The following is a 24742-nucleotide window of genomic DNA, read 5'->3' on the forward strand; positions in this document are numbered from 1 at the left end:
GAATGGAGATAGGGGTGAGATTCCAAAGAATGGAAGGGAGATTGGGATGAGAGGTCCCACAGGAGGATTCTAACGGTAAACGATAATCCTACCAGACGAGAGGATGCAGAAATTTTTTGTACATGTGTGTTGAATCTGAACAGAGGCCCAGAGGAGATGCGCCCTCGCTCTTTGCGTATCTGGAAGTGAGCAAAGTCACACACCGGGAAGGGCAGTGGGTGGCCAACCTCACAATGGTATTTCTTTCCTTCTCACTGGGACAGTCTGCTGACGGTCTCTTGTCCCTCACCGGGAAGGGGGTGTGAATCTCTGACCCACCTGCTGCAGTTAGTGTCGGTCTGGGTGTCAGTAACAGTGAGAAGGAACATTGTCAATGGACATGTCACAGGCAGCGAGAAACACGGCCATTCCTGTGATTTACTACCGTTAAACCAATGGCCGTTGTTCACTGATCTGATGAAGTCTCCAACATCCCTTCACAAGGAATAACAGAACCCTCCCGTCCTTGGGGAATTACTGACCGATCCCCTGGGGATTTGTCACAATTCTTCACAATCTGATTTACTACAAATTTACCAAAATTCCTTTACATTGAAACAACACAATCAGACAGTTTCACAGTTCAAAGTGAGAGATAAATCAAGTTACCTCAACTCCTGGCACTTGTGCAGCCCGGGTCCCAGCCGCCGGATTCCGTCACACTGAATGTGGCAGTCCCACAGGTCGAGGTGTTTTATTGTATCACTGAGTCCGATGACATGAGACAGGACCGCACAGTCAATCGGGGTCAGTGTCATTCCACTGAATGAAAGTGTTTCCACAGATCCCAGTGTGTCCTGAGCCAGTCCACGATTCTGAGACTCAAACAGATAGTGCAATGTGTTCAGGAGGCTCCTTTTACCAGCGTCACTCCCTGTGTTTCCACTCCAGCGTTTAACCTCCTCCTTCACCCAGTCAATCACCCGGCAGGTTGTTTGATGAGGAAATGGACCCAGAAACTCCTCCAGGCCCCGAGCTGTCTTTGGGTTGGAGAGACCAGCAACAAAACGGAGAAATACCTCAAACCGCCCATCCTTCACGCAGTGGGCTTCAGTGAGGAGTTTCATAATATCTCTGCCATCTGGGATCAGGAATTGTGCGACTGCAGCTACAAACTCTTGGATGGTGAGGTGTGGGAATGTGTACACCACACTCTGGGCAGAATCCTCTCTCTCCAAAAGCTCCATCAGGAACCCGGACAGGAACTGGGAAGGCTGCAGATTGTACTTGATCAAATCTCCATCTGTAAACACAACCTTCCTCTGGGACACTCCTCTGAAGGCCATCTGACCAACCCTGAGTAACACATCACGGGGGCTCTCAATCTCACGGCCGTGGTTTCTTAGGATATTGTAAATATAATAGGAGTACAGTTGAGTGATGGTCTTGGGAACTCGCTGTGGGTCCCTGACTCTTTGAGTGAAGAAGGGGCCCAGTGTCAGAGCGAGGATCCAGCAGTAGGAGGGGTTGTAGCTCATGGTGTACAGGATCTCATTCTCCTTCACATGTTTGAAAACAGCTTCCGCCACCGTCTGATCTTCAAAATGTCTGATGAAGTATTCCTTCCGTTCCTCACCAACAAATCCCAGGATTTCCACCCAGACCCTGATTTCTGCCTTTTCCAATAAATGTAACGCAGTGGGACGGGTGGTCACCAGCACTGAACACCCTGGGAGCAGCTTGTGCTGGATTAAACTGTACACAATGTCGGACACCATGCACTTGAATTCAGGATCTGTGCATGTGTACTGAGGTTCTTTATCTCCCCGACTGTCTGCAAAATCAATTTCGTCATTGAATTCATCCAAACCATCGAATATAAACAGCAATCCCTCTGGGTTATTCCAGACCTCTCTCAGGATATTCCCAAAGTAAGGATACTGGTCCAGAATCAGTTCCTTCAGGTTTATTCTGCAGTTAATGGAGTTTAAATCCCGGAATTTGAATCTGAAGACAAACTGGAATTGCTGGTATATTTTCCCCGTGGCCCAGTCATAAACAATCTTTTGTACGATTGTTGTTTTCCCGATCCCCGGGACCCCGGCCATTGCGGCTGAATTCCTAGATCTGGATTTACTCCGGGAAAAGCAGCTCTGGAACAATTGATCAGTCCGGATTTTTTCCAGCTCTCTGTGGAGATGTTTTTCTCTCCATTCCTCGTGGTCTCTGCCTCTTGCCAGCAGCTCATATTCCACCAGTCTCCGATCTCGAACTGTAGAAATGACCGTGAGCTCAGCGTATCGATCAACCAACTGGAAAACCTTCACCTTCTCCCTCATCAGGATCGTGTTCACTCTGAGTGTTTCAGTTTGTGCCCGCAGAGTCTCCTTGTGTTTCTGTTGAACATCTTCCATGGAAACAGAGAACATGGTCACAAAGTTAAATTGCTCAACTGACAAAGAACTTTATAATTGCATTTCAACATTCAGTGTTTGAGATTTCATGAATTAATTCAATGCTTCCATGGATACTAAGACAGAAAGTAAAATTGTGTTCACAGACACCAGAATTGACAGCGATAGATGTCCCAGAAAATGCCCAATACTCATATCCTGTTATTAATCAATTTTGAAGAGAATTTTCCCGATATCCAATTGCAATCCTGACTGCACTTTCGTTAGGACAACATTTGACTATATTTGAAGCATTGTTTACATCATTAGCAGACGATGAACACAAAGGAACTCCAGAGACTGATACAGCTTGGCACCAGAAGTGTCACAGGAGTTGCCAGACCGCGTTGAATGCAACCTAAGACTGCCATAGGGGCTCCAGCTGCAGTAGAAGTGGTAGAGGCAGGTTCGGTATTGTCATTTAAAGCAAAATTGGATAGGTATATGGACAGGAAAGGAATGGAGGGTTATGGGCTGAGTGTGGGTCAGTGGGACTAGGTGAGAGTAAGCGTTCGGCATGGACTAGAAGGCCCGAGATGGCCTGTTTCCATGCTGTAATTGTTATATGGTTATACTTTTTCCCACTGGGTTTACTCCCAAAGTAACAGCGTGAGATCATTGTTTTCCTTCTTCTGGATGAGCTGCCAGACACGAACGATGAGCCCCAACTACCCGAAGCGACTGGTTGTCAGGTGGCAGTAACCCGCATTTGCCCTTTCTCCTATTGGAAAAAATGCCTCTGCCAAGCTTTGTAGCTGAGTCACATGTGAAGGCCAGGAGCTGGACCTGATTGTCAGAGGCTGTTTGAGTTGCACGCCACTGGGAGTATTTAATAGGACGTGGGAGTGTTTCCCCACTACCACCCCTGTGTGCAACAATCTTAAACAACCAAGCAGCTCTATGTTATTGACAACAATAACTTGGCAAATTGGGTTATTATAGTCACATGTACCAAGGTACAATGAAAACTCTTATGCACGCGATCCAAATAGGTCATTACATCACATCGTTGCAATAAGGTCCTACAAGGAAAAACGGAACAGAATAGTGCAGGGAAACAGTGTTTCAGTTGCTGAGAAAATGCAGTGCAGGCAGACTATAAGGTACAAGGCCAAAGGATCATTGGCAGGTCAGATTTTTTTTTAGCTTTTGAACTATTCTCCTAAACTGTAGAATTCAACACTTAAAAAAATGGTACAGTGCTGCACAAAATTCTGAGGCAGATATATATAACTAGGGAGACCAAGACTTCTGTAAGTACTGCGTAAGGGATGTAGTTAGTCACTTTTAAGCACCAGTGTAAAACTTTTTTTTAAGAGTTTGAACCTTGCCTGTAATTGAAATTATTTTGTCTTTTATTTTCTAGTTTGAACTTTATCCCATTGTAATGCAGTTTGAACGACATCGTCCCGATGAAAAGTGCTTTATAAATAACTTTTTTAAAAAAATTTTCTAACTCAAACTGGGAAATCCTGAGGTACGGGCAAATCAAAGCACACTCATTTTAAATTGACAGGTCATTTCAGATTACTCTCGTGGCGTATACTATTGTGGCGTTCGGAAGATTTACATGAACATTGCTGTGTGGAGCTAATTCTTTATTACTATCGTGTAGTGCTTTTTGGATGATACCAGTTGTCGATATTATTATCGGGACAATGTGTATCATGTTCATGTTCCACAGTCTTTCAATTTCCTCTTTTAATTCAGCATATTTCTAAAGATTTTTATTAATTGATATCTGTAATTTATGTGTGTTTGGAATGGCAATATCTGTTTAAAAAGTTGTTTTTGCTAGTTTGTCCGGTACAATTATAGCCGGACAGTTAATATGAATTTTCCTATCTGTAATAGTGAATCGGTTACGGTGGATTTGTCGGACTCTAACTCTAAATGTGGAGCAGACTTGTATTTATAGTGAGGGATGGTGTTTTTTGTCGGCTGTAGTTTAAGCAAGATGTTGGTGAAAGTTGTCTACCACTTGATGGTGCAGTGCTCAGATTGAGTAGAACTACTGCGGGATCCTGTAATGTGTTCAATTGTTTCTGGCAGCTCTTGTAATTTTCAGCATTTATCACCTTGAACCTGCTGGCCTTTATTCTTTATTATTGATAACTAGATGTGTTAAGCACCTGGTCCTGTATGCTCCCTTCTGTTTCTGGGAAGAGGTCTCCAACTATGAGCCAGGCGCTCAAAGCTTCCTTGTCAACATCTAGTGCGCTCAGATCGTGGGGATGTCTTCCGTGGGGAGTCAGACTCTTCCACTCTTCCAAGGTTAACGTTCTTCTATTATGATCGTTTCTTCATTTTTATGGGTTATGCTTTCATTTATGGGTTATGCGTTCAGTGATGTGTACCCCATATCAGAATTGCATATGTTTGTACGGAGTGCTGAATCCTGCTTGTGTTGATAAAAATATATAATTAGAGCTAATTGTGGATTTCAGAAAGGGTAAGATGAGGAAACTCGACACACCAATCCTCACAGAGCGATCTGAAGTGGAGAGTGTGGGCAATTTCAAATTATTGGCTGTCAATATCTTCGAGTATCTGACCTGGATCCAATATATGGATGCAGCCACAAAGAAACTACAACAGTGGCTATATTTCATCAGGAGTTTCCAACATCACTCGAATATTTCTACAGATGTAACTTGGAGAGCATTGTGACTGGCTGCATCACCGTCTGGTTCATGGGGACTACTGTACAGGATCGGAGTAAAGCGCACACTCAACGGTTCAGAAACTTCTCCTCTGCCATCTAGTTTCTGAATGGACAAACAACCCATCGATAGTGACTCACTAATCTTTTTTTTATTTCTATTTCTGCATACTTACGGAATCACACAGACATGCATAGCTATACTGTATATGCTTTCTTTGGAAATTACTTCCATTATTTGAATTAATTGTTTTAGCTCCACTGATGCAAGAGCAAATCATTTCCAATCATCCCTGTATAGTTGTGTCAAGGTATAATCCGTTTGTTTTTTTTTCTGATTTGATACCTGATTTTTGTCTGTTTCAGGAAATCCAAGAGTGGGTTCAACGCCAGACAAAGCCATAGTGGGCTTAGTGTGTCACTCTGGAAAATGTCTCCATTTATTTTGTTAACAGTGGTTGTTCCGTTGTTCTTGTTAATATAGTGTTTATTGTACTTCATTAGATGTTGTAGAAATTTCACAAGTATTGGATGCATCTTATATAATATTGAAACCTCTTAACCATGTGAGAGACAGAATCAAATCGTTTTTGATAGACAATATAACACTGAGAGATTTCTACACTCCCCAGTGCTCGGTAGATACATAATCTATTATCAGTTGCTCCTTAAATCTGTTCATACACTGAGTGTATTCTTTCAGCTCTTCTGTAAGTATATTGTGGTTATCTAAGTGAGTGGTTATTAGTAACGATCTGCACGATGTTACAATTTTATATATAAAATTGTCTTCTTATTATTAAGAGCCAATAATAACATAGAAGGTAATCATTCAGTAGTCTTATAAATGCAGAATTAAAGCTGTCCTTGAGGCTGGTGGTACATACCTTCAGCCTTTTATATCTTCTGCCCCTTGCGAATATGAAAGAGAGCCTGTTTGAGGTGGTTTGGGGTTCAGCAGCAAGGCTTTGGGCGGGGTTAGCGTCTTGCCAACTTGATGGAGTTCTTCCAGGAGGTGACAAAGGTGATGGATGAAGTTAGACATGGAGATCTTTTAGTTGGATATTAGTCGGGTGTTTGACAAGGTCCCACATGGAATCCTTATTCAGAAAATTAACATGCTTGAGTACTGTGTGAATTGTTCTGGCTGGAGGTGACCCACACTGGGAGAAATTTCTTTCACTGGTGGGTGATGAATCCGTGAAATTATTGTCATAGACAGCTGAAGACGACAAGTCATTGGGTATATTTAAAATGCAGGTCGATAGGTTCTTGATTTGGAAAAGCATCAGCTTTTACTGGGAGACGGCTGAATAATGGAGTTGAGAGGATTTGCGGAGCAAATTCACTGAGCCAATCGGCGATTTTACTCCTGCATCATATGGTTTTAGGGTGCATCTGGAGTATTGTATTCACTTCTGATTTCCAGCTCTGGGAAGGATTGGAGAGGGTGCACAACAGGTTCATCAGGGTGTTGCCTGGATTCGGTGACATGTACTACAAGGAGGGGTGTGATAAACTTGGTTTGTTTACTCTGCAGTTAGAACAGAGATCTGACTGAGGTGTACAAGTTTGATAGATAAGAGTTTGGATCAACAGCCTGCATTTTGTTTGTTTGGCAGGTGGTGACTAGTGGGGTGCCACAGGGCTCGGTATTGGGACCACAGCTGTTTATGATTTACATCGACGATTTAGATGAAGGCATTGAGAATAACATCAGCAAGTTTGCTGATGATACTAAGCTGGGTGGCAGTGTGACATGTGATGAGGATGTTAGGAGAATTCAGGGTGACTTGGATAGGCTGAGTGAGTCGGCAGATACTTGGCAGATGACATTTAATGTGAATAAGTGTGAGGTTATCCACTTTGGGAGTAAGAGCAGGAAGGCAGATTATTATCTGAATGGTGTAAAGTAAGGTAAGGGAGAAATACAAAGAGATCTAGGAGTACTTGTTTATCAGTCACTGAAGGTGAATGAGCAAGTGCAGCAGGCAGTGAAGAAGGCTAATAGAATGTTGGCCTTTATTACAAAGGGAATTGAGTACAAGAGCAAGGAAATCCTTTTGCATTTGTACAGGGCCCTGGTGAGACCACACCTGGAGTATTGTGTACAGTTTTGATCTCCAGGGTTAAGGAAGGACATCCTGGCTATAGAGGAAGTGTAGCGTAGATTCACGAGGTTAATTCCGGGGATGTCCGGACTGTCTTACGCAGAGAGGTTAGAGAGACTGGGCTTGTACACGCTGGAATTAAGGAGATTGAGAGGGGATCTGATTGCATCATATAAGATTATTAAGGGATAGGACAAGATAGAGGCAGGAAATACATTCCAGATGCTGGGAGAGTCCAGTTCCAGAGGGCATGGTTTGAGAATAAGAGGTAGGTCATTTAGGACAGAGTTAAGGAAAAACTTCTTCTCCCAGAGAGTTGTGGGCGTCTGGATTGCACTGCCTCGGAAGGCAGTGGAGGCCAATTCTCTGGATGCTCTCAAGAAGGAGCTAGATAGTTATCTTATGGATACGGAAATCAAGGGATATGGGGACAAGGCAGGAACCGGGTATTGATAGTAGATGATCAGCCATGATCTCAGAATGGCGGTGCAGGCTCGACGGGCCGAATGGTCTACTTCTGCACCTATTGTCTATTGTTATTTTTTTTACATAAGACTGATGTCTAATACCAGAGGGCATTTGGTTAAGGTGAGGTGGCGTAAATTTACAGCAATTGTGGTAAGTTTTTTCACAGAGTTGTGGGTGCATTGAAGTTACTGTCTGGGTCATGTCAGTGGCAAATATGTTATAGATGCTGCTAGATATACATGAATGTGCAGGAAGTGCAAGGATATGGTCAATAATATAAGAAAGAATTCCAAAGTATCCAAAATATTTTTTTCTTTCCCAGATGACCGCTGGAAAATGATGTTGTAGTTGCAGTAACGGGCGAAAAGGAAATGCCAAACAAACTCTGTGGAAGTCACTAGCGGAATTACAAAAGGTAAAGAATATCAGCAAACAGAAGTGTGTGTAGTGCTATTACAAAGGAAAAGGGGCTTGGAATATGAAACGTCTGAAGATAGAAAAGTCACCTGGACTGAGTCATACAGTGTATCAGCAGCCTGTCTGGGGTGTGTGGGATTTCCCAGAGTGTGAGGACCTGGAGTGAAGACTTCAGCAGAACCAACAGCTGGATTAAGACAAAAATACAATGTAGAATATTCAGGCTGCAAAGAGAGATTCTCTGAATTGTAACCTGAATCCTGAGATCGGCGAATGATTAATGGCGAATTTTGATTCTGAGGTTTTGCCAAGTCACAGACAAACATTTGATTGTGATTTGAACTGCACATTTCATCACTCACCTATCAGTTGAGTGGGTAACTCAGATAACCCTTGGCCGATGTTCATGTATTCCTGTGGATCAGGACCTGTTTAAACATAAAACAAAATCCATGGAAACACAGATAAAATAATTAATATAACTTAAATGTTTATTTCAATGTGCCTGTGTGTTCAGTGCGTGTTTTAACATACCGAGTTCCTGTATTTCTCTCAGTATTCTGTCCAACTTCGGTAACTCAGTCCTCCACATCAGAAAGGATTCCCACATCGCCCTCCGGGCCCGGGAGCCTTTGCCCATCACCAAACTAAGGAAGAGTCTGGAACTCTCTGTCCGGTTTCCCTTCTCTGTCAGTTCAGTGACTTTCTATAAAAGGAAAACAATGAATTTATTGTGGAGCAGACAGACAGACATGGAGAATGTGCAGGAAAATATCTGTTCATGGCCCCGGTAGCTTCAGAACAGATGCAGTCACTGGGCTGCTGGCTCATCCTCCCTGGGTTCAGTCATTAACAGAGAAACAGTAACTGGAGGAAATTCTAAATCAATATTGCGTAAGAATAAGGATTTATTGTCACCCTAGAGTATATTAAACTTAATTAACTTATTTGTCCATCAATGTGCAACATTACATCAAAAAGATGTGACAACAAGAACAGAAGAGAGGGGAGAGTGAGAGAGCAAAAATGGATGGCAGGCATCACTGAATCATCGTTGAAAGAAGATCATATTTGAGTGCTTATACCCAAGGATAAATAGTTAATCGAAAGGATAGGCGGGTAGGTGAAAGGGTTGGGTTGACTCCGTTCTCATAGAAAGATAAATGTCCTTATAAAGAGGTGGTAGCGGAATGGACGATGTAGATGTTAAGAAACTGCATAGGAAAAATGACCCTGATGGAACAGTAACCAGGATGTGGGCTACAAATTCCAGAGCGAGAGAGAAGAGGCATGTAAAGAGCTCAGTGTTAAAATAGTCATGGGGAATTTCAATACGCAGGTAGCTTTGGAAAATCAGGTCCGTGCTGAATCCCAAGTGAGGGAATTTATAGAATGCCTATGAGATGGCTTTTGAGAAAAGCCTATGGTTGAGCCCACTCTAGGAAAGGCGGGTCTGGATTCGATGTTGTGTATTGCACCAGATTTGATTGGGGAGCTTCAGCTAAATAAACCCTTAAGAGGCAATGATCATAAAATAGCAGAACCCACACTGCAGTTTGAGAGGGAGAAGGTTTAAGTTAGATGTATCCGTATGACAGTGGAATAAATGAATTACACGGGAAAGGAGCTGGGAAAATAAATTTGAAGAGGACAGTAGCAGAGGTGTAACACATACCCACAAAGGCTGGTATATGTCTAGGGGAAAAGGAGATCCAACCACACACCAACCCACCTCCCGTACACGCAGGTGCTGTGAGAATCGCGTTTATGCCTCGCGCCCGCCAACAGTATCAAACCCACAACAAATACCGGTATGAAATACACTTTAAAGAGTTTACTAAAATTAAAAGAGTATTAGGCAATACAATATATATATACAAGGAAAAAACAAAAGGCGCCAACTTATCAAAGTTCAGTCAGTTTAGTGCACTCGTTGGAGCTCAACCAGCGAACCACTCGACCCCTCGGCGCTTGCTTCCACGTCTTCCACCTTGGACTCCCCGGTGGTCTTCCGAGCGCACGTCCTCCTTCCTCGGCGTCTCCCTCCCGACTCCCTTCACCCCCAAACCCGCGCAACCCCTCCTCCAAGTTCCCATCCTCACAAAACACAATAACATTCCCCATTGATTAACAAATGAATACAATTACCATATCAGCCATTCTAAAGCGAAACAACGGCGAGAGAAACATTTAACAAAGAAACATTCCTACTCGTAACAAACCAAAGAAGCCCTTTTTAGTAACATACACAGGACATTGTACAGAGGCAACAGCAAAGCAGGAATAGATGAGGATTCTGGGATTGATTTGGAAGGCGCAGATAGAGGTAGATAATCCCAAAGATGAAAAATTATAAGTAGAGGGAGGATGATCAACCGTGGCTGACGAGGAAGTCAATGCCAGCACAAAAAGCAAAGGAGAGGACACAGAATATAGAAAAAGATATAGAGGAAAGCTTTTACTAAACAGCCGAAAGCAACTAAAAAGCCGTAAGTAGAGAAAATATGAAATATGAAGTTGGTTAGCTACTAATGTAAAATAGCTCACCAAAAGGTTTGTCTGATATATATGCTCTTTTCGGACAACCCATTGATTTTTGGGGTCATAAGACATCAGTGGTAGTTCATGTCTAACCAATTTTAAGGTTTTTCCAGGGAGTTACGGGAAAGTTGATGAATCGAAGGAAATGGGTGTTGTCGAAGGAATGCACGGCACTTGACAAGGTACAGCACAGGAGGGTGGGCAAGAAAGTTCAGTTGCTCAGCATGCAAGTTAAAGTGGTAAATTGGATTTGACATTGGATTTTTGGAAGAAGACAGAGAGTGGTTATAGACTGTTGAATCTCTGACTGGGAGTTTGTAACTCGTGCTGTGCCACAGGGATCGGTGCTGTGTCCATTGTTGTTTGTCATCTATATCAACGACCTGAATGAAAATGTGGTCAATTGTATCAGCAAATTTGCAGATGACACCAAGAGTGGGGACGTGTAGTGGAGAGTGAGAAAGACGACCAAAGCTTGCAGTGGTGTCTAAACCAGCTGAGAAATGGGCTGAAAAATGACCGATGCAATTAAATGCAGACAAGTGCGATGTATTGCACTTTGGAAGGACTAAGCAGGGTCAATCTTATACAGTGACCGGTAGGGCACTGAGGATTGTGGTAGAACAAAGTGAACTTTGAATATAGGTCCATAATTCATTAAAAGTGGCAGCAAAGGTAGATACACACACAAAATGCTGGTGGAACGCAGCAGGCCAGGCAGCATCTATAAGGAGAAGCGCTGTCGACGTTTTGGGCCGAGACCCTTCGTCAGGACTAACTGAAAGGAAAGATAGTAAGAGATTTGAAAGTAGGAGGGGGAGTGAAAATGTGAAATGATAGGAGAAGACCGGAGGGCGTGGGGTGAAGCTGAGAGCAGGAAAGGTGATTGGCAAAAGGGATACAGAGCTGAAGAAGGGAAAGGATCATGGGACGGGAGGCCTAGGGAGAAAGAAAGTGGGAAGGAAGCACCAGATCGAGATGTAGAACAGATGGGCAGAAAGAGAGAAAGAAAAGAAGGGGGGGGGACTAAATCTATCAGAGATGGGGTAAGAAGGGGAGGAGGGGCATTAACAGAAGTTAGAGAAGTCAATGTTCACGCCATCAGGTTGGACTCATATATAAGGTGTTGTTCCTCCAACCTGAGTTTGGATTCATTTTGGCAGTAGAAGAGGACATGGATAGACATATGAGAATGGGAATGGGACATGAAATGTGTAGCCACTGGGAGATCCTGCTTTCTCTGGCGGACCGAGCGTAGGGGTTCAGTGAAACGGTCTCCCAGTCTGCGTCGGGTCTCACCAATATATAAAAGGCCACACCGGGAGCACCGAACGCAGTATACCACACCAGCCGACTCACAGGTGAAGTGTCGCCTCACCTGGAAGGACTGTCTGGGGCCCTGAATGATGGTGAGGGAGGAAGTGTAAGGGCAGGTGTAGCACTTACAAGGATAAGTGCCAGGAGGGTGATCGGTGGGAAGGGATGGGGGGGGGACGAGTGGACAACGGAGTCGCGTAGGGAGCGATCCCTGTGGAATGCAGAAAGAGGGTGGAGGGAAAGATGTGCTTGGTAGTGGGATCCCGCTGGAGGTGGCAGAAGTTACGGAGAATTATACGTTGGACCTGGAGGCTGGTGGGGTGGTAGGTAAGGGCAGGTGTAGTACTTGTTCCGTTTACAAGGATAAGTCCTAGGAGGGAGATCGGTGGGAAGGGATGGGGGGGGGGGGGGGGACGAGTGGACAAAGAAGTCGTGCAGGGAGCGATCCCTGCGAAAAGCAGAAAGGGGGGGAGGGAAAGATGTGCTTGTTAGTTGGATCCCGTTGGAGGTGGCAGAAGTTACTTTCCTTCCCCCCTGTAAGCGAGCCCCTGGCCCGCCCAGGAGGCTAGATCTAAGAACCCAAAACTCTAGCCTCGAGCTATCCAAACCTCCAAGCACTCCGTCCCTAGACAACCCCAGACTCTAGCCTGAGCTACCCAAGCCTCCAAGCACTCCAAAAACTCACGTACCCAAGAACTCCAGGAACCCAAGTATCCAAGATTCCCAAGAACCCAGGACTGTAGCCTCATTCTACCCAAGCCTCCAGGATCTCCACGAACTCCAAGATCTCCACGGACGCCACGAACCCCACGAGCTCCACGAACGTCACGAACTGCGGCCTGTCCCGTCCCTTAGCTTTGTCCCACCCTGTTCCTAGTACTTTGTGTCAACATTTGGGTCCTGTCTCAACGCTCCCCCTTATGACACTTACCTCATTTTCTTCTCTACTGAAATGTCCCTCCTTTGTCAACATCCAACCGAGTCTTTCAACCTTTTCTTCAATCGCTTGTTTGAACCTGGCCCTGTAGAACTTCGTCAGTTGGTACAGTCGATACTCGCCCCCCTCTGCCAGGAGGTCAGAGACTGTAAACTCTGGCTCTGTGAATATAAAAAGAGAATGTCGTCACAAACTCAAATATCGCTTGTCTCCACCGCTCTCACCCAACTCAATAAACCAGTCATGTCTTGAATCTCAGTGTTCACTTGCTTTCAGCTGGAAACAGTATTTTGCCCAAATCTCCAAAATTGGCCTTAAAACCGACACATCAATGCGCTGGACATTACGTTACCAGAAGGACCACATTCACTAGAAACCTGCCTCACCCACCGTCCCATCCACTTACAGATTTCAGGTTAAGATGGGTAATAAATGTTGGGACTGTCAATGACAGTTGCTTCCCAGAGATATTCTCTCCATCCTGGCGAATACATTTCCCATAACTCATATCCTGGAAATACTCTCTTATTCGTTTAGCTGCATTTCCTCCGATACACATCCTGGAAATCATCAGAGCAGGTAATACAGTTCCTGTAGTGGGGTAACGGGTGCCCACTACACCACATGTACCACACCCACACAGTTCCCCTCTCTGACCAACCATCCAACAAAGAAACACATTCACCCGCCTTCCTACCTCATTCTGTGAACACATCACCCTCACATTTCACTCACCTGCTCCTTGTGGGAATGTTGATAATTCCATGTTCAATGAGCTTCCAAGCTGACAGGCAGTCGCCTCACTTGTGCCAGTTCCAGGGTCCTGATCACTGTCTCTGACGTCACTGTCTCTGGGCTGACAGGCAGCCACCTCACTTGTGCCGGTTCCAGGGTCCTGCTCAGTGTCTCTGACGTCACTGCCTCTGGGCTGAATTTGCTTCACTTCCGCTGCGGCCGGACCACATTTCATTGGGACATTGCTCTCAATCTGACCCTGCTTTGGCACCTTGCTCCCCGTGTCCCGATCATCTTCCCTTAGAGATTTGCCTGGTAAAAACCGCTTGAGTACTTTCCGTGCCCGATTTAATTTCCCACCTGAAGTAAATGATGAATAGCAGGTTTAGAGTGATTTATACTCGAACAAAGATTCACAATGGGTGTCTGCAATGGAGCTGAGACTAATACCCGTAGTTCCTGTAGTGGGGTAACGGGTGCCTACTACACCACATGCAATACACTCACATATTTCCCCTCTCTGACCAACCATCCAACAAAGAAAGACATTTACCCGCCTTCCTACCTCATTCTGTGAACAAATCACCCTCATATTTCACTCACCCGCTCCTTGTTGGGGACTTGATAATTCCGTGTTCAATGAGGTTCCGAGCTGACAGACAGTCGCCTCACTTGTGCTGGTTCCAGGGTCCTGATCGGTGTCTCTGACGTCACTGTCTCTGGGCTGACAGGCATTCACTTCACTGGGCTGAATTTGCTCCACTTCCGCTGTGGCCGGACTACATTCCATTGGGACATTGCTCTCAATCCGACCCTGCTTTGGTAGCTTGCTTCCCGTGTCCCGGTCATCTTCCCTCAATGATCCGCCTGGTAAAAGCCTTTTGAGTATTTTCTGTACCCGATTTAATTTCCCACCTTAAGTAAATTATGAATAGCAGGTTTATAGTGATTTAGACTCAAACAAGGATTCACAATGTGTGTCTGCAATGGAGCCGAGACTCCGGATGACCAGATTTGGAGTGGGACTGTGCTGGTGAATGTGAACCACACTTCCTGCCAGGTGACCATCCCGATAAGCCAGTGTCTGGACACATCCAGTCCCAGAAAAAGAACTGGATATACTGATCACCGACTACGCATTAGTTGAACAGACTGATAACCAGCCGTTATTAATGGAACGGCATCAGGTGATACCGGGAATTATAACTGGGATTATCTTCCACAGACATAAATCTCCATGGATCAGAAACTGTCCAGTCACCTGTGTCACTCACAGACAAGCCATTGGATTACTCATGGTCCGATCCTCCAGATCACATGCTCTCCGTTTGCTTTGTCACACACTGTCTTGTCCCCTGGGTCACAGACTGACCATTGCCTTGATACCAACAATGTCCAGTCCCCAGGGTTACAGACTGATCATAACCTTGAAGCCCATGATGCCTAGTCCCCTGGCTCCCATCCCATCTCCTGGACGATGATTGTCAGGTAACAACTGTACAAGTCATTGGCAAACGGAGAGTCTTGCGTGCATTTCTGGCAGCTAAGCTTAGTCTCGCTTTTGCAGTTGCTAATCTATAGGATGGATGTGATTCAGACGGAAAGAGTGTCGGGGAGATTGACCAGTACGTTACTGGATGGGGCTGTTTGGTTTTTGTGTTAAATGGTTTGGCTGGAACAGTTTGCCCTGGATCATGGGAGCTTGAATGGTAACCTTACACATTTAATGAACAAATATAAAAATGCATGATTTGAAATGAATGGCAGTGATAAATGATACTCGGAATTTTGTTAAAAGATTATGACATTTTTGATGTGATGATTGACGCCAAATATGTTTTCTGTATAAGTAAGAGGGGTAGGCATAATAAGCTGTAGATTCAGCTGACACCCTTTCGGTCTGTTTTAAAGAATATCTACATTTTCTTGTTTTTTTATTATTTAATTTTGATTTAACAATCATCTTTGAAAATGATGTTTTTCTTATGTTTTTACTGACCGAAATAAAATGTCATTCATTCATTCATTCAAAAGGGGCATTTTTTCATGTAGTGATTGATGGGTATAAATTACATGAAGCAACAGGAGGCTGTAACACAAATAAAATTACAAAGTTGAGAAGTTGTGCGAGGAAAAAGGATCGAAGAAGTCTGCAAGGGAAATTTGGGAAAAGCTGCTGGGAAATCGGGCAAGCTCAGAGACATTTAGAACAGCATGAATTAGTCCAGGCTGTAACCTTTCTTTCATTCCACCTGGAATCACAGAGTTGAGCACAAACACAATGCCTACAGGAGACAGAGACAGTTGGTCACTGGTTATACCGGGTCTCCCATCAGAGATACTGGGAATTTAAATTCAGGTAGCAGGTCATCTGAAGAGGGAAATATTGAGAACTCACGTTCACCTTTTTGGCCACAGACCGGATATGGATTGGGGGATGAAAAAAAAAGAATCAGGTTTATTATCACCGGCATGTGACGTGAAATTTGTTAACTTAGCAGCAGTTCAATGCAACACATAATCTAGCAGAGAAAAATCATAATAAATAATAATAATAATAATAATAATAATAATAATAGAAAACAAACAAGTAAACCAATTGCGTATATTGAATAGATTTTTAAAAGCGTGCAAAAACAGACAGACTGTACATTAAAAATGTGAGGTAGTGTCCAAAGATTGGATGTCCATTTAGGGATCAGATGACAGAGGGGACGAATTTGTTCCTGAATCGCTGAGTATGTACCTTCAGGCTTCTGTACCTACTTTCTGATGGTAACAGTGAGAAGAGGGCATGCCCTGGGTGCTGGGGGTCCTTAATAATGGACGCTAACTTTCTGAGACAGCACTCCCTGAAGATGTCCTGGGTACTTTGTCGGCTACTGCCCAAGATGGAGCTGACCAGATTTACAACCTTCTGCAGCTTCTCTCGATCCTGTGCAGTTACCCCTCTATACCAAACAGTGATGCACCGAAGCAGACCACAAGATAATCCAAAATGAAGTGTCTCCTGATCCTCAGCCATTTCGAAGGCTGGCAATGTTCTCGGCTCAGCTACAGAAAACAGAGTTCGGAAAATTCTCCTCATCAACTTTGCGCATCGAGGGGGGAGATGATAGCTGCCCTGCCAAAACGTGAAATGTTGTATTATCACACAATTCCTGAAATCCCGGAAATGCTCCAATCACCTGTGTCTGAATTTTATAAATGAAAGTTGGAGATGTCTTTCACCTCTAAACAGGCCCTGATGTGCAACAAACCCTGAACCTGGACTTTTACATAACAAACAACACCGCTGTCTCATTTCTGTTTGTGTATCACTCTCAACCTACTGATTCAAGGTCTCCGGCTCCTTTCACCCAGGTGAAGCTTTGCCTGGTGAGCGGAGTCATTCGACCATTACTGGTGTCAGGTCCCTGCGCTGGAACTGTTGGATTGATCGACTACACAAAATCGCTTTACCAGTGGGATCAATGACACTGCTTGATGAAACTTTTCTCTGCCCTGTTAGCGCCTGTGTAAGTTTCTTCATCTGAACTATTGTGCACCAACAGGGCATAAGTTTAATTATAAAGATCCCAGTGAACATACCTGTTGCCATTCTGATTCTGACTGACGATTGTTGATTGTCGGCGTCTTGTTTACACTTTGGTCGCGTTGCAGGACAGCCCCACCTGCTGGTGATGCCCTGAATTACACAAAACAGGCAGACAGTGAGTCAGAGAGAGTAGGATTACTTTGCAAATGTGACAGTACTGTCAGCCTCTGTATCAGAGCAGCAGTGTGCTTAGGGACCAAACATCAAATCCCACACCATGTCTGTATGTCGGTCCGGTGATATCTGGCCATCCTACTGATAGAGTCACAGAGCAACAGAGCGCAGATACAGACCCTTCAGCCCATCGAGACAATGCTGACCACAGTGTACACTTAGATGGTGCTAATTTCCTGTGTTGGACCCATTTCCCTCCTGGCCTCTTTATTCCATATTCACATCCCAACTGCTTCTGGAATTATACAATCGTTCCTGCCTCACTCACTTCCTCTGGCTGCTCCCCTCCACATCATCACCAAACTCTGCATGAAACCGTTGCTGCTCGTGTTGGTTTTGCAATCTATATACCACTCCTCTGCCCATTTAGATCCCCTATAAGCTACGACAGTCTTCACCGTGAGTACCATCTACTAATTTTGCGTCATCCACGAACTGACCAGTCAAGCCTTGTGCACCTGCATTCACTTCATTGCTATCAACTAACAAATATCAAATGTTACGTGTATCTTTGCGATACAGCACTACTTACGCGCCTCCATTCTGAGGAGAAACCTTCAACCATTACTCTTTGCTTGCTACCTTCAAGGAAATTTTTGAATCCATCTAACTTTCTCTCTCTGTACCGCATGGGACCTTATCTTCCAGACCAAGCTGTCATGAGGCACCTTGCCAAAGGCTTTACTGGAGTTCAATGTACACCATCCACTCCCCCTCCCTCATTGATAATCATCTTGAAAAACCTTTAAAGGTATTGTTGAACACAACTTTCCATGCACCATGCCATAGTGATTCCTGATGAGTCTCTGTCGATACAAATGTTAGTAGATATGCTGTGTGTGACTTCTCCATATTGTGGGAAATTATCTCCCGCACCTGCCCTTCCATTTTCTCCACTCACCATCAAAAAGCCAAAATGGCAACCCGTAGTAATATTATGCTTCTCCAGATGCTCAAATTTCCTATCCCTAAGTATCCACTCCAAGGGTTTGCCCACGCCCGATGTAACACTCACTGGTCTATCATCCCCAGGATTTAAACCCATTGGGTTTATTGAATTACATAACAACATTTGACAGCCTCCAATCATGTGTTACTATCCCTGTAGCCAGAGAGGATGCAATGTTCATTGTTAATGCCCCGTAATCACCCCTCACTTTCTGTAGTAACATGGCGTTTATTGGTAAATTGAACAACATCACTTTCTTAGCAGAATGGCAATATTATGCTATTATCACAATCACTGTCCATCTCATTGGTAACTCAGAATCAAAGCATTCATTAAGCACCTCACCTATCACTGCATCGTCCAGGCATGTTTCCATCTTTGCTCCTGAGTATCCTACCCTAAAGTTATTCCTCCTCCTCTTCTTCACCCACATGTAGAACGCCTTGGGCTTTCCTTTATCCTACTTCCCAAGAACTTCTCAAGTTCCCTTTGACTTCTAAGTCGCTTCTTTAGTTCCTTCCAGGATACCATATAATTCTCTAGAGCCTCGCTTGAATGTTGCTTACTGTACCTAAATAATGCTTCCTTTTCCCTCTTGCTTAAATGTTCTCATCCCTTGTGAACCACGGTTCGTTTATATAAACATTCTTTCACTGTGTGTGGAACAAATCTACCCCGAACCGCATTCAAGAGTTCCTGAAACAAACTTCACAGTTCCATCTTGCATTTCCCTTTGAGAATGTTTTTCCAATTTACACCCCCAAGATGCTTCGAATACCATTGTAACTATCCATCCACTGATTAAATACTGCCTCGTATCGTCTGCTATTATCCTTGTCCATGACCATGATAAAAGTTGGGGTGTTGTGGTCACCATCTCAAAAAGGTCACCCATCGTGACTTCTGTCATCTGACCGGCATCAACTGCCTCAAACTAGATACAGTATGGCAAATCCTCCAGTTAGCCCATCCACATACTATGTCAAGAATCCTGCCTGGAAGCACAATGCATTCTGCCCTATTGACACATTTTGGAACAAGGAGGTGGGATCAATATCAGGAAAGTTGAGATCAATAATGATAATAACCTTGTTGTTTTTGCACCTTTCCCAAAACTGCCAAGTTATCTGCTCTCATTATCCTAGTGGCTTTGGGGGAGGCCTGTAGAATACTTCCAGAATGATAGCCCCCTTCCCTTTTCTGATTTCCACCCACATTGATGTCCTCTGTTTATGTAACTGTCATATGATTCCTAATTAGTAAAGACAATTGTCCGCCTTTCACGCCTCCCCCCCCATATGTATTATGAAACAACGAAAACCTGGAGCATCAAACACCAATCCTGCCCTTGTAACAGTCCGGTCTGTATAATGGTGATAACATGTACCATCCATGTTCTAAGTTACTCGTATTCTTAATACATATTGTATTGAATTAAAGACATTTCCAACTGACTACATGACGCCCTGTCCACAACCGATCCTTCCACAGTCTCTGTGAACTTCGCATCTACCTTTATATCAACTCTTCTATTATCTGACCAAACACTCTGGTTCCCATCCCGCAACGACTGAGTTTAAACTAACCCGGCAGCTCCAGAAGTCCTGGCTGCAGGGACATCTATTCATCTCAAGTACAGATATAACCCATGCCTTTGGTACAGGGCCAAATGGGAACATAACTTCATTATAAAACCTAAATATGCTTAATCACAGATTCGTAGGTTCTGACAATTTATTAGTAGAAATGTACCTGATGGCGACAGGGTATACAAATGTAAATTATTGGTTGGCATTTGCTAGTTAAGACTGAAATGTGGTGCTGGGACATTTGGCTTCAAGAGGGTTTGCGGAGGCTTGTAGGACAACATACCCGAGGGCAAGTATATCGTTGCAGATTGCAATAGACAGAGGAGTTAATGACATGTTGCTGTAGTTCACGGTAATTCTGCAATCACCAGAGCAGGAAAAAACTGCGGCCTCTTATAAAGGGAGGAAATTCTCAACGCATTTTGAGATTATTGTGACGTAACACAGCCAAGCAAGGAAACAAGCAGAACTGATAAGAGTTTGAAATGAGTAAACAATATGAGGGAATGTGCGTGACTTCCCAGAGTAATTAGCAAATCTGCAGTGAGTGCAAATGGGTCTGACAGACGCATACTGGTATTCCGAGGCTTATTTAGTCCCACTCCAGCTATTTCCTACCTTCCTTGATACAGAAATGTTATGTCTAAAGGACCAGTGTTTGGGTAAATAAGACTCACCAACCTTTCTCCTGGCTGAATCAATGGAGACGTCACGTCAGATGGGTTATCTCCATTTGGTGCTCTCCGTCTTCGGGCTGGTTCATTGTTGCTGTTCCCTCGTCTTCAGTTGTGATTTTCTCCTTGTCGTGGACTTTTCTTCCAATAAATCTCGCAGGTCAGGTCTACCTTTAACCAGAGAGATAATGAAGCATGTTACTCATACAAAGTAGAACAAAGAATTAAACGTATTGGAACTTGAACTCATATATAATGATGCGAGTGAAGAAATCTGTAACTGCCCCTCACACTTTCCAAAGCCTGACATGGGATACAAAGTAACACGCACAAAATTGCTGGAGGAACTCATCAGACCAGGCAGCATCTGGATGTCGACTCTACTCTCTTCCATAGATGCTGCCTGGCCTTCTGAATTCCTCCAGCATTTTGTGTGTATTGCTTGGCAGCATCTGAAGATTTTCTCTTGTTTGTGATGGGACACAAAGAACTCATTACTCAGTCATGGTATAAGATACAAATCATAATGCATAGGAGTAGAATTAGGTGATTCGGTCATTCTAGTCTGCTCCAAAATCAATCATGGAGGATTTTTTTTTCCAACACCGTATTCTTGCTTCCCTGCTATAGCACGCAACCTATTTAGCAATCCAGAACATGAATATACCCAACGACAGCCTCCACCACCCTCTGTGGCATCAAATTCCACAGATCAACCAACATTTGGCTAAAGTAATTTCTCTCATCTCAGTTTTAAAGTGAAGCTTCTTTATTCTGAGGCGGCACTGTTAGATCCCAGACTCTCCGTCTAATCAAGACACCCTCTCCATTCTCACTGCAACCAAACTTCTTGTCATTCAGTCGGTGTAAATAATCACCCCTGTCCTAACCCGCCAACCATTTGAACTCCACTGAACACAGGCCCAGGGCCATCAAATGCTCCACATGCATAATGCTTATCATTCCTCGGATTATTCTTTGAACCTTGTTATCAACAACTGTACTGAATGCATTTCCGGGGTAAAAATAAAGGACAATTGGTATCAGGATAATGTACTGGGAAAAGCTGTGTGGTTTCTTCTCTCTTCTATCAACTGACACAAAACGAGCGCTGATGCGCTGATCCATTCGCAGGAGATTTAAAATGTTCCAGGTGAATGTAATAAAGAGAAATGAGAATCACAAGAAACGCTCAGCAGGTAAGGAGCAGCTGTTGGGAGAGGGAAAATGTTACCGATTCGGTTTCCTGACCTTTCGTCAGAATGGATTCATCCAGGTTTTAGTGGAAAGTCTCGGGTTGTTCTCCTTGGAGAGGTAGGGACTGAGGGATGATCTGACAGAGGTTTTTAAGATTATGAAAGACATAGGTAGAGTAGACAGGAAGTATCGTTCCCCTGTTTTGAAATGTCTAATACCAGAGCACATGCAATGAAGGTGTGAGGGAGTAGATGTAAAGGAAATGTGAGAGTAAGTTGTTTTACTCAGAGAGGTGTGGATGCCCGGAATCTGCTGTCTGTTATGGTGGTGGAAGCAAATACATCGGAGGCTTTTAAGAGACGTTCAGATAGGCACATGGATGTGAGGAAGATTGAGCGAATATGAACTTTGTGTAGGTAGGAGTCATTAGTTTTTTTTTAGATAGGCATATGGATGTGAGGAAGATTCAGCGGATATGGACATTGTGTAGGTAGGTCATTAGCTTTTTTTTGAGGGGGTTGATTTACTTTTCAGCTGGTTTGGCACACCATTGTGGCCGAAGGGCCTGTTCCTGTGATGTACTGTTCCATGTTCTGTTCTATCTTCAGCATCTAGAGTTTCTGTTTGTCTCCCACTGGCAGATAGACAGGTGACAGTGAGGGGGGATTTCCAAATGTGAATTGAATTCTGAAACCCCGGTCTATTTCTACTGGTGCAAACACAAAACAGGGTATTTAATCACAGCCTCTCCCTGTGTGGGATGGAATGGGAACTCATTCTCTGCTTTGCTTCCAAAGGAACTATAGAATCAAACATCTGAGCACAGAACAGAAATACTCGCTCAACATCTCATAAACGCGGACAACTTGATTCCCTGATTCATTTTATCTGGGCCAAAACAAGTGTGGTATCCCAGGATCCAACCTCAGAGGGTCACAGCCATCACCGAGAGCCTCGCACATCTTTTCCAGGTCACACACTGAGAGATTCACGCTACAAATATCCAGCCACCGGAGACGTCTGCTTTTTTGCAGAAGGAGGAACATCCAGCCGCATCTGTAAAATCACCAACATAGACCGAAGCCCAAACACTAACAGTCCCATATTCCTGGAGCCCCCATCCCAAGATTGTATCTCAAGCACCAGCTCTCCCAGGGCTCTTTGCTGCCGGTAATATGCGGCAGTGTCTCAGCTAATCCCAGTTCAAAAATTTACACTCCCACACCAACCCATGACAGAACTGGAGCCTGATGATCCTTTGTCTGGACGGGGATCAGCCGGGAGACATGGGCATTGGGTCACAAAGAGGGTGCTGTTACATTTCAACTTGTCTCCACAGTTACACTGAACATACTTGTTCATTATTTTATTGTTGAGTGCGGTGTAGCCCAGGTCAATTAGCAGCCACTTTCCCCGTCGCGTAACAGGAACAAAATGTTGTAAATATAAATTTGAAAATATAGCACTGGAAACTAAATACAGGAGATATTTTAGTTCTTTTGATGCACAAGACACTGACTGACTGCAAGATGTTTGACACAGTGAACAGAATCGCATAAATGCAATCTCTACAACCATTAGTTGTTTCTTCATTCCAACACAGACATCATCCATCCCGCACGGTGAAAGCTCAAAGTATCAACCGCGGCTGCTGAGGCCCCTGTCTCTCCTCCGAGAGTCAGTAACCGGAGAGCGATAAACATGTTCAACTCTCCTTCCAGCTCTGCTGAGCGGTTGCCCTGGCGACGGAGGAAGTGGCTCGCAAAGATAACCGAAAAAGGAAATAACACACTCAAAGTGACATGTTCTGAATTTCATTAATGCAAAGATGAACTGAACATTCAGCCATTTTGTGATGGTGATCCTAAAATTCCACTGGTTGTATTTACCCTGTCGAGGTGCATTCAGCAAATCTCATGGTAGTTCCAGCTCTACAGAACTCTCAGCACTGCAGACCCTGGTCCAAAATAAAAACACATTGTTGGATATCACCTGTCGGCAACAAATGTCGAAAATGTGTCGAACGATCAAATTAAATTCACAGAGCCCTCAGAACGCAGACACAGGACTATTAGCCCATCCAGTCCATGTCATTTTCGGTGTGGTCCCCTCCCCCTGCACGCAGACCATAGCCCTCTATGCCTCCCTCATCCATTTACCTACCCAAACATCTCTCAAATACTACAATTGAAACTTCATCTGTTACTTCCCCCTCAAAATCCCTTTCAATGTGTCACATTCTCAATTAAATTCACGATCTTACCCAACCTGAGTGGAAAATGCCGACCTGCATTCACCCTTTTTATACCATCATAGTTTTCTATGTTTCTAGCGGGGGTTTGGAACCTAGGATCCATGGACCCTTTCTTTAATTGTAGGGGTAAATGGCGTAGAAAAGTTGGAACCCTGCTCGGATACCCCCTCATTCCCCTGTATTCCAGGTAATCAAGTCCTAACCTGTTCAACCTATCACTATAATTATTTCGTGAAACACCAGCAATGTCCGTGTAATTTTCCCTGCACACTTTCACTCTTATCGATATCTTTCCTCCAAGTTCGGACCAGAGCTGCACACAATACTGCATATTTTGGAACCACTGTGACTTTTACAACTTTAGCATTAATACCCCGACCCTTCTTCCTAATGGCCAATATGCCCAAAAATCTCTTTACGACTCTGGTGCTGCCTCAAAGGAATTGTGGATCTGTAACATCCACGCCAGGACAAGCAATCTCAAAACGGTTATTTTCCACAAGCAGAGTTTAATGGCAGATATGAGTCTGGTGTATTGCCTGACGATCTCTTGAAATCAGTATTTATAACTCTGCCTAAAATTCCTGGACACTATTGACTGCGAAAATTATAGAAAAATCAGTCTTATGAGTCACATAATAAAGATTTTGTTGATAATTGTTCTGAGTCGAATTAAAAACAAGTTAA

General features: G+C 44.0%; 3 protein-coding genes across 3 annotated transcripts in view; 1 reads left to right on the forward strand and 2 right to left on the reverse strand.

Moving 5' to 3' along the window:
- Positions 1-20630, reverse strand: part of LOC140722564 (NACHT, LRR and PYD domains-containing protein 3-like) — a 38440-nt gene extending 17810 nt beyond the window's left edge. Inside the window, exons 1-8 of the mRNA XM_073037266.1 lie at positions 20612-20630; positions 17212-17308; positions 14224-14535; positions 13621-13980; positions 12880-13046; positions 8625-8796; positions 8453-8518; positions 649-2386 (exon numbers count right to left, since the gene is read on the reverse strand). Coding sequence (XP_072893367.1) covers positions 649-2386; positions 8453-8518; positions 8625-8796; positions 12880-13046; positions 13621-13980; positions 14224-14535; positions 17212-17221 — 2825 coding nt within the window. The 5' untranslated portion in view covers positions 17222-17308; positions 20612-20630. The remainder of the gene's footprint in view (positions 1-648; positions 2387-8452; positions 8519-8624; positions 8797-12879; positions 13047-13620; positions 13981-14223; positions 14536-17211; positions 17309-20611) is intronic.
- Positions 1-24742, forward strand: part of LOC140722572 (uncharacterized) — a 175586-nt gene that overhangs the window by 68476 nt on the left and 82368 nt on the right. The window lies entirely within an intron of this gene.
- LOC140722565 (NACHT, LRR and PYD domains-containing protein 3-like) overlaps positions 1-24742 on the reverse strand; it is an 883504-nt gene that overhangs the window by 17810 nt on the left and 840952 nt on the right. The gene's annotated exons all lie outside the window — the stretch shown is intronic.

This window comes from Hemitrygon akajei, unplaced genomic scaffold (genome assembly GCF_048418815.1).
Source record: "Hemitrygon akajei unplaced genomic scaffold, sHemAka1.3 Scf000080, whole genome shotgun sequence".
Lineage (NCBI taxonomy): Eukaryota > Metazoa > Chordata > Chondrichthyes > Myliobatiformes > Dasyatidae > Hemitrygon > Hemitrygon akajei.